Below are 15,821 nucleotides of genomic sequence, written 5' to 3'. Positions count from 1 at the left end.
CTGGCTCATGCAAAGCCTCTCGTGTTAGAGCAGATCAACTTTAACATGTCTACAGGTGATGATGTCAGAAACTCGTCGTAATGAAAGTTGTTGAGCTCAGAGTTTTTATTTTGGCTCCAGTCAGATTCACACCTTTGAGCATGACTTGGTCACATGGCTGCAGCCGCTCGCAGGAACCGTTTGGAGTAACGCAGCAGGCTCCGCATTACAGAGGCTGAATGATTAACTACAGCAGATGAGTTTATGGTGGCTTTCTCCTAAACGTGTGTCCTTCGTGCTGCCGCAGGTGAAAGAGAGAGTAAACCCGCAGGAAAACGCTGCTCCAGCCGCTGTTTGTGTGTTTTTAATGTGTCAGCGAGTTTCTGGCATTTTAAATCAAACTTTGAACGTTTCCGTCACTCAGAGGTGTTTAAGGTGTTGACAGTGTCGTCTCTGAGTGGCGTTTCCACGCGGGAAAAGATGGCACGGCTCCATCATCAGTGTCGATGTCAGAGGTGTGCAGAGTTTATGGCTCAAACAAACCCTTGAAAATGTGGGGAGGACTCTGAGCTCTGTGTAGGCATTTCCTTTGACTCCATCACTGAGGTATCGGGCAAGTCTAATATTAGGTCTGTGAATCGTTGCAGCATTTATTGACTTCAAAGAGCCTTGATGTGTTTATGGGTCTGAAGTTATTTTAAAAAAATAGGAATAAGGTCTGAAGATTGTGGTTTTTGGACCGGGAGAGCAGCAGTGTGTCATTCGGGCTGGTTTGTAGCCTCAGTGATCGTTTGACCCAGTTTAACCTGCAGGACCACCAGAGACAGCTGCACAGTAGGAAGATGAGCCTGGTTTCTAACCACACGGTCATATGAGCCTTTAGATTTTACCCAGAATGCACTTGAACAGCTCAAACATCCAGGACACCAAAGCTTATTTCAGACGGACATTAAACTGCTTCCTCCGACAGATCCTGTGATGCTGACGCTCAGAGCAGATTTTACCTTTCGATTGTGTAAATGTGATTTTAAGCTCTGAAATTTCAGTGGTTAACGTCTAACACTTCAACGTCCCGTAACTCTGAAAACTTTTATTGTGCAAAGGTAGAAATTCATGAAATACAGTGACGTTAATGTCCAGGGATAAAATCAGCTGATTCTGAGGAGTCAGCTGATTTGATAACGTTTTGGTTTTTATGAAGGAGCCTGTGATGCATTTAAATGGCTTCTTTGTTAAAACACTTCAGTGTGATGTTACAGGAAGTGTCCCTGAGAGGACGGGGATCAACTTTACACAAAAGATTTTCAGTTTGAAGTTTGATGGGCTGATCAATGCTAAACAGTGAAACCGTATCGTCATGTTTTCTCATCCTTCTTTCTTTCATAAACACATTTTACATTTTCTCGTGGACTCACCTTTTCTCTTCTTACCTGTGAAAACAAAAATGTGCAGATTTTTCTTTGACCGTTATTCGATTGTTGTGTCTTTTACATGAATTTAAATGATTGTGATATAACTCTCCTGTGGGGTGAGGTTCAGGCTGTGACTCTGTTTTCTGTCTCTCTCAGTGGTTGGGTGCTCCCTCCTGCCAGCGAGGCAGTTACGCCTTCTACAAGTCGGTTAGCAGCCGAGCTCAGCCCGACGGGCCCGTCCAGGTGTGGAAACTCGGCGAGTTTTACTTCATCCGCTGTGGACCGCAGGATCCTGCGTGCATCGCCGAGGTGAGAAAGCTTCAGACTGAAAATGTCTCCTGAGCTCGCTGTTTGGGTTTCTGGAGGGAAACGGGACCGTGTCCTGAGGGTGGTCGTTGAGAGGCGGTTACGTGGGGTAGAAGAAGACTCTAAACAAGGGGAGGAGCTAAAACTGTTTCCTGTTGCAGTCTGAAAGTACAAATAAGGAGCTGGACCTGAGCAGAACGGATCTCTGAGGCACCTGCCAGTTTATATAAATATGAATGTTAGCGTTTAGCATCGCAGCCACTAAGCCTTCATATAAGGACGGCAGATATGAAGGCTGTGGGAAAACTGGAAACGCTACAGATGGCGGCTGTCCCGCTGTTGCTCCCCAGAGAGCCAATCAGCAGCCAGAAACAGGAATATTTTAGCTGTTTCTGTGTTGAACTTACAGGAGGAGAAAAAAGCTTTTTAAAACTCGCTTTGGAACAAAAACAAGAAAAGTTAGACTTTCTTGGTGTTTTGAGCGTCGGTCCTTAACGTGAGCACAGAAAATGATGTTGCAGCTCCTTAATGTTAGTTTGAGATGAGAACGTCAGCCAGGTCAGAATGCCCACGCCCTAATAATGTAGATGAGATGAACCAATTAAACCTCTGAGGTCCTACACTTCCCATAATGCATGTGTGTGACATCACTGAGTCGGGCCGACCACGATGAGTAAACCGCGCCGACGCTGCAGATCGAGCCTTAAATGTGTCGCCATCCTGCTCTGCTTCCTGCTTCCTGCCTTACGTGAGCTAATCGAGACTAATATCATGTTTTATTGAGTCCCACGGCGAGGCTAAATTTAGTCAATTTAGGTCGTGGGCTGAGCCAGCGAGGACTCGTGTAATGAGATTACTTCGTATTTAGGCTGATGGTATTGATGGAAGCTAATGAAGGCTTTTTACATACTGAGGCCGTATCGGTCACTCGACAGGCAGGTGGGCAGCAAGCTGCCAGCGTGAAACAAGCCGTTTGAGCTCCTCCCCCTTTGAGCCAGGTCACTTATGATTGGCAGCCCCTCGTGAACAGTGGAGCTCAGAGCTTTAAATGGATTTCCTCATTTTTGTGATATTAACCTGCTGCTTACTTTTCGTTCTGTTGCGCTCTTAATCCAAAGTGAAGTTAGCACATTAAACCAATCAGCTTTGATGGTTAGGAGAGATGCTTAGTCAAAAGTTTTAATAGCTTCTGCACATGCTCATTAGCATTTTTCTCTGTGGTTTAAGCCTCAGGTTTCAAAGAAAATAAACTCGCCTTTAATCTGTCTTCTGCTTTTCATGGTGAACCTTCGCCCAGTGTCAGCGTTTCCTCTGTTTTTGGTCTCCGCCAGCTTCTAATAGAAGTATTAGAGAAGAGCTTTACTTTGAGCGCCACATGTGACAAAGCAAATTATCAGACTGTTTATTTTATTATTGCTCGTTAATAAAAGCGTGAGTATGTTATATAATTTCAGCAAAAACTCAGTAAATCTGAAACCTGTTGAAACGAGGGCAGCTTCTGCAGAGACACAAACCCAGAGCTGGCTGCACACCAGCAGCATGCTGGGAGGGGAAATGGGAATCGGGACCAGGCCACAGGGAGGCTGCAGGTTCGATCCAGGAAGCAGCTCGTCTCAATGTGATGAAGTCATTCGTAAAATGTGAAGAATTTTTGGTTTCGCTTTCCTAGAAAAGGCTGTGTGCAGTTTTATGTTCAGGTCTTAAATAAATGTTTTCTGTTTTTCTGACACCAAAAAAACAAAAATCACTTGAACTCATGTGTTTGTGTGCTCCCCCCTGCGTGACTCTGCACGGCGTGGAGCGCTTCAGCTCCGCGCACGCTCGCGTAATGTTGTCTGCCGCCTGTGCCGGGACAAAGCGTTCCTGCAGGTGCACAGTCGAGGTGTGAAAGGCTCAAATTCAAAGGCTCTGCTGTGATAATTGATCAAGCTGATGGTGGACAGACTGTTTAATATTTAGGGCCTCGGTATCAGCGACTCGGCTCGAAGGCAGTCGTGGTTTTTAGGCAGATGCTTCTGTGTGGAGGCTGTAAATGTAATAAATCAGTCAGAACGATTGAAAAATAAACGTCGTTCGTGTGCATCAGGTGACCTTACTGTGGGAGGACCAGACCCGGCGCCACCTGCTGGCCAGTGCCAGACTCTACTTCCTGCCTGAGGACACACCGAAGGGCCGGACCAGGGAGCACGGAGAGGTGAGTCACCTCCCTGTCAGTTTATTTACGTGAAGTGCAGGTGTGTCCCCACAGCGCCGCCACGGCCAGCTTCCGATCTTGTATCTTTCCTGTTTCAAAGCCTCTTCATTGGCTTCATGCTGGCTTCAGAGTCAATTTTAACGTTCAGCTCTTTCCCGCATAAAGACGAGTTTTGACCCCTCAGTGTATCTATATCCATGAAGTCGTGGTTTGATGACCATTAGAATAGTTTCCAGGTGTTTCCAAGGGTAGCTGCCTGGGCGGAGATGCAAACCCAGTCGTTTGGTTCTATTAGCAGCCTGAAATATGTCAGAAGCTGCTCAGCTCACAAAGGGTTACTCCTAGTAGGCTTTCAGGGGGTAAAGAGTATACCAGAGTATATCTCAGAGCTTTTATTGACTCACTCGTCCAATCGATCCCTTCAGTTTTAAAACACGAGGACTTCGGGCCCTCGAGGTGGTGGCTCACAAACTCTGGGATGAGTTTTCCTCAGTTATTCTTTGTTTTGGATTCAGAGGTTTAGAGCTGGTCTAAACGGGAGTGCTGAAGCCTTTGGGTAACTATGCATCCGACCTTGTGGCGTCCGTGTGTCTGATTTACTGTTTTATCTGTTTTTCCTCGGTGGCCTTGTCTGTGAAAGTAGCGTTATGTATAAACTTTCCCTCACGTTTGAATCCTGATAACTTGACAAATGCAGGCGATATCCACGTGTATACGTCAGGTTTGAAAACACATTTAAGCTCAGCTAAAAACTGCAAACAAATCAACTTTGATCCAAGTCAAAGTCTGAGGATCAGCGTCACGCTTCAAATAAACAGCAGCAGGTTGAAGTCGGTGCAGCAGAGAAACAGAAGCTTGTTTGATCTGATTTCTGACAATTCACCAAAGGGAAAATGCAAAAAGTGCATTCTGGGTAAACTTTGTGTGACAGGTGACTGCTCAGAAAAACGTCCCTTTACCAACATTTTAATACCAGACTCATCTTCTGGCCCTGATTCCCTCTGGATCGATATCAATATTTCCCTCACACTCGTCACCTCTTACAGCTCATGTGAGTCGTTTCCAACCCGAACAGCAGATCTAATCTCTCCATTGAGTCCGGGGTCGTTCACCTGGAATAGCTCCCCTAGAGCGTGCCCACGAGACATCCCGGTCAGATACCGAACCAGCTCGAGTGGCTCATGTCGATGTGACTCAGACTTCAGCAGGGAGTCTTTGCAGAGCCTGCAGCGTAAACTAACCAACTTACGTCCCTGACGTTTTTCCATGTCTTCGTACGTTCCCTCACGTCCGGTATCAAATGCATCTTGTTGAATCCTTACACTGAGGGGATGATTGTTATGCTCTCAAGGATAAATTCAAACACTGCTGTGGAAAAAAGCTGGAAGTGCGCAGGAAGAATCGATGGCACTGAACAGGCCAGTCACAACAGCTGCAGACGGCGTCAACCCGACGTGTAGTTGCATCTCTCGGGAGGTGGACGCCAGCTTATGGCGCCCAGCAACGCGTCAAAGAAAACCTCATTTCCACTGTTTGCATCCACAATTTCGTTCTTTCGGTCATGATTTCGTGGTCATAACTGAGGATAGCAAACCGATGGCTGAATCGCCGATCTGATGGAAGTCTCTGTTGTAACTTTCTGATATAGTCGACTTCCGTCTGTCCCGGTCCTGGAGGAGCTTTAATTTGAAAATCATGGACAGACATCCTGAATCGCTGGAAAATATGAATTAAAAACCAAAATGTTGCCTCACCATCTTTACGATGAGGGCCTGTAACTGCAAATATTTGAAGTATGAAGGTAAAATTGGCTTCATTAAATATTCTAATAATTGCCCTTTAATCTCCGTCTTTGGTCTCCATCAGCGTCTCCTGCGGAGAAGAATTCCTGCAGAGTGAACGTCCCCGCGTGTAATCTGGGAAATGCTTCAACAACATCCATTAGTAACCTTGTCACAGGAACACGGCCTCCTTCTCTTTTTAATCCAAACACTGAGCAGGCTGACCTTCGGACGCCGTCTCCTCGTGCTGATAAAAAAGTCTTAATGTGACTTTTTTCTTCTCTGCTGCTAAAACAAACGAGCATTCAGGAGCAAACATTAACGATATTTTCCATCTGCTCGCTGCTCTCCGCGGCCCGATATCATTTCATGATCAGCTTAATGAACGCGCTGGTGTCTGAAGGCACGAGTTACATACAAGTGTTGGATTAAAAAACGAGCAGATGTCAGAGGAGAGGGAGAGAGGGTCAGATGTGTTTTTGATTAACACAGTTCACATGCAGGCTGCAGCTCAGCCTCCACATTATAAAAAGAAACCTCTGGGAATGAGGCTAATGCATTACCCAAATGTAAATCCTGTGACTTGTCTGCAACCAAATTTTCCACATTTTCAGCGGGGATATTCCACTGTTTGCAGAAAACAGCTTTTTATGGGACTGGCTGCTTTTAAAATGAGATTTTTACTTTAACTCAATAAGTTTAATCAGAAAGCTGAATTTCTAATCTATAAAAGAGCAGTTAGTGCTGCTCATTTGTCAGGACAGTGTGTGATCATTGTAATAAGAGGGGAGTGAGCTATTTCACATTCAGTTTTCCTCTCAGTTAAACTCCGTGTGGAGCTGTGAGCTCGAATCTGTGCATTTATGACAACGTTTTTAAAACTATATGAGGGAAACAAAATCACATTCCCACTTCTTCCTTGTTCACAAAGCCTGTGGGAGCTACAGCTGAGGGCCTGAAGAGCCGCAGGTGGCCGACCTCTGACCTAACCACAGCTCTCTAGGCACCTAACCTGAGTTCATTAACCCTTTAAATCCCTAAACATCGTCGCTGTCTGTAGGTTTCCTTTTCTCTCCTGAGCTGTACAGAAAATGGTAAACGTGGTCACACGACACCAGCCGGCTGTCAAACACAGTAGGGACACAGTTCTGCGCCAACATCCTGCCTGTGATTTCTCCGGCCCGCCACAGTCTGCATGAAATTCACCAGTTTGTCTGCAAATACTCGCAACTCACTGAACCCGGAAGTGCAGCGCAAACATAAACTGGACGTTGGCCTTCAAAGTAAAAGTTGTCTTACTGCTGCCACCAACACGTTTCACAAAGAAAACTTTTATTTTGAAGGTGAGAAAAAGGTTTTTGGTGCAGCATCATCACAGCCAGTTTCATCCTCAACCAGTCAGCCGCTGGTTTTCACGTGGTTCCAAAGAAATAGATTTTCCCAATTCAAATTGATTTCAGAAGTGAAATCGATTCATTAAATCCTGAATCCATTTTTAATTATAAATGCATTTTCCCAGAAACGCCAGAATCTCAGGTTAAAGCTCACAAAACGAAAACAGTAAATGAGAGCAGGTACACGGATTCAGCACAAAGACGTGAACACAAACGAGCATCAGAATCAGCGAGACGTCGGCTTTCTCGCCCGACGGCACGGACACGCCGTCAGGGCTGAAAGCCGACAGCTCGCTGATTCTGATGCTGCAGGTTTCCTCTCTCTCCAACCAAAATCACTGAACCAGCAGCAAAAGATGAAAACTACGCTTCACGTTTACAGTTTTGCTTCCACCACGATTAAATCACACTTCCTGCACAGCTCTCTCTCTGTACTCGGGGACCAGTTTACCATACAAATCTGTTTTCTGCATTATTTGCTTGCTTATTATGTCTCCGTTGTGAGCAGTGCTGCTGGCCGCTGTGGTTTGTTTTGTTTTTTTTAATGACCTCTGAGAAGAAAAAGCCTCATTTCTGCTGTTCAGTACCAAAGAAATGGAACTTTTTAAAATGATGCCAAATTGCAGAACTTAAATCAAACTTTGCTCGGCTCCACTTCAGCAGCATCAGGTAATGTTTATATGATGATTTGTTTTCTTCTACTGTAGAATATTTTTTTATTTATTATTCATTTATTTTTCTGAGGTTATCTCCTTCGTGTCTTTCTTGTTTTATCCTCAGTTCCTTTGACCCGAAGTCATCTGTGTGATGCTCACACCTCTGATAAGTGTCAGCTTTGTTTTTATACATCGATATAAAATATGCATACGTGCTGATAAATGATCAGAATTATAATAGTCTGAAAGTTGTCCGAGTCAGAATCGAATCAGATCAACTACAGAGATCAAAACCGACACCCAGCCCTGTCCTGACCAGTCTCCAGGCCGCGTGACTGAGAAGATGATGATGGTTTTATTGGAGTCTCGGCGGTTCCTCGAGTTTCTGATTTTGGGACCTGAGGAGCGTTTGGAGCCGGGCATTGAAGGTTTGTGTCTCAGTGAGTCTTCAGGACTCGTTGGTGGTGTTGGACGCAGAAGTGCCGGAGTGACGCTTGCATGCTGCTTCATGTGTTCATCATCTATGCAGCCGGTTAGCTGACGTTAGCAGAGCGGCTTTTATCCGCTGAGCGAGTTCTCGTTGAACCAGCTGAGGTGCAGGACAGGACGTGTTGTGAGTTAGATAAGGAAACAGGAAGTGTAACACGGCTCTTACACTATGAAAAATAAATTCCTGCCTCAGTCTCTCGTCTCCTCTCGCAGGACGAGTGATTTCAGATGTGGAAGCTCGGTGTGTCTTTCAGTCGAGCGTTTTGTTTATTCATGACTCCTGCAGAGCTCCTCCTTTGCGGTGTTAATGAGCTCTCACCTGGCTGCAGCCCAGGGGGCGGGGAGAGGGGTGCTGGAGTTTTTTAGAGGCAGGTTGGGCTCTTTTGTCTCTGCCTGAAGGACGCAACAAGATCACAGCTGACGAGCTGGGATGGGAGGAGGCCTCTGCGGCTGCACCTCGGCTGCAGACCGGACGATCGGTGACTCAGATGTTTGTGGGCTTCTTTGATTCAGTGAAACTTCAGTGACTTCATATGTAAATGAGCTGCAGTTGGCCTCATTTGCATAAAGTGCAGCGCATCTGAGAGCCAGATCAGCAGAAACGTGCTGTTTGTTTAATGTTTGATTTGAGGTTAAAATAACATCACGGGCCTGCTTTTAATTAAGCTTCTGTGTCTCATTCAAACCCAGAGGGACCCGGCGAGTGTTGGCTTTAATTCGCTGCAGTAGCTGATCTCATTGCGGTCTTTGCACCACCCGTGTTGTGACCTGATGGCTGCTTATTTCTGATCCTGCTGCAGATGTTTGCACTTTTTTTCCCTGCTCGTTTTTTATTATTTGACCCATTTTTATCTCTTTTTCACATGTAGGTTAGGTTGGTTAGGTTTAGGGAAGCTTTGAGGTTGAAATTGACTCCTTCACAGCTCATCCCTCGGTTTTATTTTGAAAGGCCTGTGAGCATGTAGCGTTTTTATCAGTGTGTTTAAATGTTTTTAAATTAATTCAAAATACAACCTTAAAAAGCTTACACTCACCACAACGCCACCCTGTGGTCCAAACTGGTATTGCCTGACAGTACAGCCCAGCTCCAGTTCGGCTTCAGCTGGTATCTCCTCAGAGCAGCACATGGGTGACTTTTCTTATTCTTCTGATATCGTCTGTTAATCCTGGAAGATTTAATTACTAATTAATTCCCCTTAAAGACTTTTTTAAAATCAAAAACAGAGAAAAAATATAAAAAATGTAACAAAGTAAAACTAATAAAACAGGAATCATTAAACAGACAGTTTGTACAGGAAGTTCAATGTATTGAAGGGACATGAAAAGATGGGCAAAAACCAAATGAGAGCAGAGGAGGACACGATACGAGGTCAGGTCCGGTTGCTTTCTAACCAAGTTTAAGATTATATGCAAAGAGTCTGTTTAATGGAAATAGTGGAAGCTCGCGCTTGTTTTCTTTCCTCTTTCACAGACAAAGCAGCTTTTAGCTGTGCTTTTGTACAGATAGTACCGGACCAGTTAGACCCAGCCGGCTTTAACTGGAGTAGATTCACATCCACTGGTGGATGCCGCCGCTGTGGGGTCATCATATCGGCTTCTAACACCATTTTAATGGTTTCTCAGTCCGGCAGCTCTGAGATTAACAGATTATTCAGGGGAGACGTTGCAGTTTGAAAAGATGAGATTTTGTCTGAGTGGCAACACCTGTCGTTCAGGAGAATACCGAAGTGGTACAAAGCTGTGGCAACGTCACCGCTGACGTGCAAAGCCACCAACGGAGTCATCTCACGCTACCCCGCCACCCGCTCTATCACCCCAGCCCTCTGCATCATCACGACATCATGGAGTCTCTGCCTGCTAACATACCTCGTAAAGGTTGTACACCCATCCTTAAAGCAGCCCTCTCCATTTACCTGAGGGAAAAACAAACAACCTGTAGTTCCTCTAATGTCCACTCGAGGCTCCTGCGGCGAGTCCGTCCTCACAGGCTCAAACTTTAAAATGTCCAAATTTTCAGCAGAAATAAACATGTTGACAGCTACAAAAACCCGATTCTGCGCCTTCGTATCAACCACACCGCGCTGAATCTTTATCTAACGCCAACTGTGAATGTTTAATTAAAGCTTAACGTTTGCATTTTTATGTGTGATGGTGAATAATTGGCCCACAAAGATATGTGAAACTCGGCTTTTTATCAAACGGGACACACTGGATGTTTCTGATCAGTGGCCGTGTCGTCAAAGGCGACGTGATGCCAACAAAAGTGTAACTGTTCTCTTTACATTAAACAAACTCAGTGAAAAGCTTTAAACGCAGCTCCAGCAGTGTGTTATTCACCAAAACATGAAAACATGCGAGTCCTGCACGGACTTCTGCCTGCCGTAGTAAACTTCCTCTTTCGTTTTCAGGTGTTGCGTCACTTTGACTTACACATCATCACGTGTGTCTGAGCAGCAACTCTAAATGTCAAGACAAACATGAAAAGCTGACCTGTGGCAGAGCCAGAGGGCCTGTGGTTACAACTTCAGCAGAGTCAAACTATCAAAGACGCTTTAATGGAGACGGAAAAGTGGATCTCAGCTGGATGGAAAGGCGGTGCTGCCCGTCACGAGTTGGTATCAGAAATCTCATGAAGCTTGGTGAAGGGCCGACCCTCGAGCATCAGTCGGTGTTAAAGCGGCGCCTCAAACACCTTTTTAAACATCCAATCATCTTTTTGAAGGGTTTCTCCTTTTTAGTTCAAACTGGTTCATTTATTAGAAACTCTCTGCTTTAAATCTTTAAGCCGTCTTATCTCCCTCGCTCTCCTCACGTAAAAGTCAAGACTCCAGCGACAAACCAGTCGAGGCGTTTCCTTCTATTTGCACACGTTAGCTCTCTGTTTGCCTCCATGTTTGAACACAAATCGGCAGGTGATAGTTTGACAGGTGCTGTAGATGTTTAAAGCAGCACTTTAATCAAACTGATGGGGTTTGTTTTTCTCACGCTCACATTCTGATTTTAAAGTGATGCTCAATTCAAGTTTGGCGCCTTCAGAGTACAGCGACTCGGTGTCGGCCTGTCGGGCGTTAAATGGTTTGAAGCAGATGATAACTTCAGCGCTGAATCTTCTGTTTGTGTCTGATCAGGATGAAGTTCTGGCGGTGTCCAGGAAGATGGTGGTGCGGGTGGAGGACCTGGTGCGATGGTCGTGTGCGCAGCCGGCAGGTTGGAGCAGCAGCCTGAAGGCGCTGGCGTGCGGGACAAACGGCCTCCACAAACCTCCGCAGAGCGGCGACGGCAGCAACGGCACGACGGACAAAAGCAGCGAGCCGCTCAAAGACAAAACTGAGAGTAAGAAACTCTCTGCAGATGTTTGCAGATGTGAACCAGAGCCAGTTTGTTGGTGTGGAAATGCTGCCGGTCACACTCCTGTACATGTTCCAGCCTCCCTGTTAGAGCTACTTTTATTTTGAAAGGTCAGCAGTGAGGCAGCTAAAGCAGCATTAAAAGAACAGAATCATTGAAATCATCTGATGGATTCAGTGCTGTGGTCATTTCCTACCCACCACTATAAAAGAAGTAAAGACGTGCACAGAGAGAAGGCATAAAACTATAAATTAGCCCTAAATGATCTAAACATTTTATCCTGATTTCATAAAGCCTGCATGTGTTTTGAAAACTCTTGGGTCTCTATTCTGGATCTTCTTCCTGTGTATTTCCTGTATCCAGAGGAGTTCCTCAGGGCTTCACAGTGGGACCACTGCACTTCCTCATAAAGAACTGGCCCCCCACCCAGAGATCATTGTATTTGTGTTTTTGTACATATAGACATGTTTTCCCGATTTTAGAAACCTTTCAGTCCTTATTCTGAATTTGATCAAATTTCACTTTCCAGCTTGCTGAGCAGAGCGAACGGGATGTTCAGTGCTTTACTTCCTGTATCAGTAGGAGTTCCTCATGGCTCCACACTTGGACCGCTGCCGTTTTCTGTGAACAGGAGTAATTTTATCATTATAAAGATCATCTGTGTGATGTTATACAGATGGCTGTCAATGCCTGGTTATGATGGAGGTTTCTTCCTGTTAAAAGGAGTTTTTCCTTCCCACTGTCGCCAAGAGTTTGTTCATAGCTTTCGTCTGATTGGTTTTGTAGTATTTTAGGGTCTTTACCTCACAGTATAAAGCACCTTGAGGCAGCTGTTATTGTGATTTTGTGCTATAAAATTTAACTGAATATGTTGTGACCAGTTTTTATGCCGACACATCTTTTGCTTATCAAAGATGTTCTTAGGTAAATATTGATTAAATACTTCTCTGGGTGCTGTGGTTGGACCCAGACTTGATGCCTGAACATGATGGCGATGGCATCACGATGGCCCAAAAAAACACAAAACATAAATCTCGATTCTGTCTCCAGGTGAGGAAACTCTTGGCAAGTTTAGTACCTGTGCTGTGGAAAGGGAGTGCACGTTTCCCACTGATGGGATTTTAACCATGAGTGTCAGCCTGGGTGGGATCTTGTTTATCTCTGTGCATACATGTTTAATAAAACCATAATCAGAGTGGGTTAAAGGGTTTTGCAGAACGAGCTGGTTTATATGGAGCTGCTCTCCTTCTTTATCTTTTATTGTTTTTCTGTTCTGTGTCAGCTGCGCTGCTGGTCAGGTCACTGAAAAGGAGGTTTTTAATCCAGAGTCCTGAGAAAGGAAGCAGGACGCTGTTTGCATGTTTATGAATGCTGCCGACTACCTGCAGCACAGTTTAGCCTTCTTTGTAATTTCAGTGGTTTCCCAAACAAATCGGATGTATTTGAGGGTGACGGCTACAGAAACGTCAAATTAAACATCTCAAAAGTGCCGCCTGGTGTTTGCAAACACCCCCGGCGCCTGCACAGCGGTAATCAGTAACTGGGATACTCGTGTTTGTCGTGTATACAGAGATGTTCAGAGCCCGGAGACAAATCCGGGGCCTGACGGAAAGTGGGAAACGCTGTGTTTGCAGAGCATAACGGAGCGAACGAGTTAAAGCCACCGAAACAAAAATAACCCCACCTGTGTCTCCTCCCCTCAGACGGCCCGGCGGAGCATCACGCTGTCAAAGTCATCAGCTACCCCCAGTACTGCCGCTTCCGCTCGCTGCAGCGGCGCATCCAGGACGGAGCAAGGGGGTCTACCCTGCAGGACCCCCACCTGCTGGCGCTGGGAGGCATCAAGGTGACGCCCAACACCCGAGTCATGTACTGCAGGGACACCTTCAACCACCCGACGCTGGAGAGCAGCTCCGGCTTCTCCTGGCAGTTCAGTGAGTGTGCTGACAGCGTTTGTGTGTGATGGATTTTAATCATTAGAATAAGAAACATACGGTCTAAACATCACGTTCTGAATTACTGTTTAATCTTTACGGGCTCAAATTGTGGTCATAAATATTTTGTACTTTAAATCAGGATTTGTGTGTGGACCAAAAAATTACGTATCAAACTCTGCACTCAGGTTTCAAGTACGAATTTGACCCTATTATTTTTCCTTTCATCTGATTGGCCAATGTCATGTCAATCACAAATTTGACAATCCAATCAGAGAACAGATGGATGCTTTATGGAGCTTCAGGTCCGGAGGGAATAAATGCCCTTTTACATGCCAGCCCAGCGTTTTCCTTCATCACCACGAAGGCAAACAGTCTGTGGTCGTCTCAGTTTGGTGATTTTTGTGTCACAGGTTTACCTGCTTAATACAGGGACCTCCAGAGACAGTCTTCACTAGTGGGGATGGTTACAAAGCTTTCTTCATTATGAATTAGCGATACATGTTTTTATTGAACATTTGAAGATAAAAAAAAAACACAAACTCTTGTAGTTGACACAAAGCCCGAGATAGAAACGACAAGGGGCAGGTGCATCTAGTGCAGGTAGAGCTGCTGCAAAAACCCACAGAGCCCAGCCGCCAGCAACAAATTCTGGATCCTTGGCTTTTAGTTAGCATTAGCAGCACATGCTGCGTCCGATGTGAAAGGACCTTTATGCTGCGCACTGTGACTCACAGCCATGGTCCCAGGTCAGCCCTGACTTTGTGTTAAACTAATCCTAAAGTAATAATGTGTTTCTAACCACTGATATACTAAAACTTTATCCTTTCAACAGCTGCTGAAAGTTAGCGGACCTAGCTGCTATATCGGATATTTATATAGAGATCCTCCAGCTTCAACCTGTATCACCCTTCAAGGACCTGCAGTTCAAAAAAGCGCCCCTCAAACAGCCAAACCCATCTGTTCTCTGATTGGACAGTTAAATTTGTGATTGACATGACATTGACCAATCAGATGAAAGGAAGAAAAATAGGGTCAAAATTCGTACTTGTAACTTGAAACTTGAGTGCAGAGTTTCACACGTATTTTTTGGTCCACATACAAATCCTGATTTACAAGTGCAAAATATTTATGACCACAATTTGAGCCCATAAATGTTTTCTGCTGCTGAAAGGCGACGTTTGTGTGTAAGATGAAACATATAACTGGTTTTTGAAAGCCCTTTGACCTGAAAGCATCACTTCCTTCCTCAGTACAGCTTCCTGTTTGCCTGTGAAACGCTGCCACCTGCTGGAGAGTCCTGAGCTGTTTCTCTGGTGTCTGCAGGCTGGTTATAAAAGCCTGTAGTGAGATGTTTTCAGGTTATTTGAAGGTTGGATAAACTTGTCCACATCAGTGCTTTAGAAGAAGAACAACACGCTTACTGAGCAGATCAGGCTTCAAATCAACCTGTTAGATTATCCACTGAGGAGGAGAGGGGACGACCTCGGAGAAGGAGGACATGCAGAGGGTGGTGTGGCGGAGGAGGACGGGGTGAGGTGGAGGCAGATGACCTGCTGTGGTGAAGAAGCAGCTCGAGTGCTCATCGGAAGATAAAACCAGCCTCCTCGTGTGTCTGACATGTTTGTACAGTCTGCTCAACTTTTGTAAATCAGATCATCTGCTGTCGCCCTGCGCTCGGAGCTAAATGAATAAATCCTGTGTCCGTTTTAGACCGGATAACCTCCGTCATGTGACCCCTTTAGACCACCGCCCACAGCAGAGCGCTGCACCTGAGCCATGTGCTGTTATTTAGTTCTCTGATTTTTAGTTCGTAAATGCCTCACAAAGATCGCCTCAAACAAACACAGGAAGGCCTCCGGAGATGTTGTAAATGTTTACGCCTTTATTTTATTTTTCCTGCAGGATGTCCTTCTCTCAGTCTGCGAGGACGACCTCGTAAGAGGAGAGGCCGCGACAGCAAAGACTCGCCAAACTCCAGCCAGTCGGAGTCGTGGATCGAGAGGATGAAGGTGCGTGTGGCGATCATCTCATCGCTGACTGTGACGTTCAGGCTCCTCTTCGTCGTTACGGCGTGTTTACAGAAAGCTCTGCTTCAGCCTCCAGATCCTCCTATAATACAAACTCTGCTGAAAGTGAAATCAAATCCTTTCAGGAAGTAGAGCTGTGAGACTGGAGTAAAAACATGAACCTGGTCTCTGTTATTAGACGCTCGGAGCTCTGCTGTGAGGCAGGTCTGGGCGTGCAGTTTCAGCTGCTTTGTTTCAGCGCACACGTGCACCCAGTCGCTTTGTCAGTGCTTTGAATGCATTCGTGCCCCCACGCAGA

At 45.5% G+C, this 15,821-nt stretch overlaps 1 protein-coding gene across 1 annotated transcript in view; it reads left to right on the top strand.

Moving 5' to 3' along the window:
• Positions 1–15,821, top strand: part of LOC113030218 (uncharacterized) — a 41,246-nt gene that overhangs the window by 18,196 nt on the left and 7,229 nt on the right. Inside the window, exons 2-6 of the mRNA XM_026181425.2 lie at positions 1,548–1,700; positions 3,784–3,891; positions 11,340–11,544; positions 13,263–13,493; positions 15,399–15,505. Coding sequence (XP_026037210.1) covers positions 1,548–1,700; positions 3,784–3,891; positions 11,340–11,544; positions 13,263–13,493; positions 15,399–15,505 — 804 coding nt within the window. The remainder of the gene's footprint in view (positions 1–1,547; positions 1,701–3,783; positions 3,892–11,339; positions 11,545–13,262; positions 13,494–15,398; positions 15,506–15,821) is intronic.

The sequence above is a fragment of the Astatotilapia calliptera genome, chromosome 10 (genome assembly GCF_964374335.1).
Source record: "Astatotilapia calliptera chromosome 10, fAstCal68.1, whole genome shotgun sequence".
NCBI classification, from domain to species: domain Eukaryota; kingdom Metazoa; phylum Chordata; class Actinopteri; order Cichliformes; family Cichlidae; genus Astatotilapia; species Astatotilapia calliptera.
This window is presented reverse-complemented; position numbering and strand designations above follow the sequence as displayed.